This window comes from Arachis duranensis, chromosome 1, assembly GCF_000817695.3.
Source record: "Arachis duranensis cultivar V14167 chromosome 1, aradu.V14167.gnm2.J7QH, whole genome shotgun sequence".
NCBI classification, from domain to species: Eukaryota; Viridiplantae; Streptophyta; class Magnoliopsida; order Fabales; family Fabaceae; genus Arachis; species Arachis duranensis.
Genome location: NC_029772.3, coordinates 95,594,696 through 95,595,017, shown reverse-complemented (window position 1 = coordinate 95,595,017; position 322 = coordinate 95,594,696). Strand labels below are relative to the sequence as shown.

General features: G+C 38.2%; 1 protein-coding gene across 1 annotated transcript in view; it reads right to left on the bottom strand.

Annotated features, from left to right (window-relative positions):
• LOC107464356 (zinc finger CCCH domain-containing protein 34-like) overlaps positions 1–322 on the bottom strand; it is a 4,541-nt gene that overhangs the window by 3,094 nt on the left and 1,125 nt on the right. The window contains 2 exon segments of the mRNA XM_016083289.3: positions 1–18; positions 96–219. The exon segment at positions 1–18 is cut by the window's left edge and continues 314 nt beyond it. Of these exon segments, the coding sequence (XP_015938775.1) occupies positions 1–18; positions 96–219 (142 nt within the window).

Sequence of the window (322 nt, the reverse complement as noted above, 5' to 3'; positions counted from 1 at the left end):
TTCAAGTTGGAACCAAACCTTTTTCCATGATTAGAAAGGGTGAACCCCAACATTCATAGAGATATAATTTTGTGAAATAAAATATAAAGTAATACGCACCACTCGCAACGGATATCCATAATAATTTAGTGAGACAAGGGTAGGAGTTCCTGCTGCCTGCCTAGGATGGTTGTACTTGCAAGATGCACCGAATTTGCATGATCCTGTCCTCATAAAATACTGCAGTTTAAGCATGGGCAGATAGAATCAGCACGAAAGGAACATCAACAACTTTGAAAACAACAATCAAAACAAAATAGAAGTCAACTACACTCTACGCCAT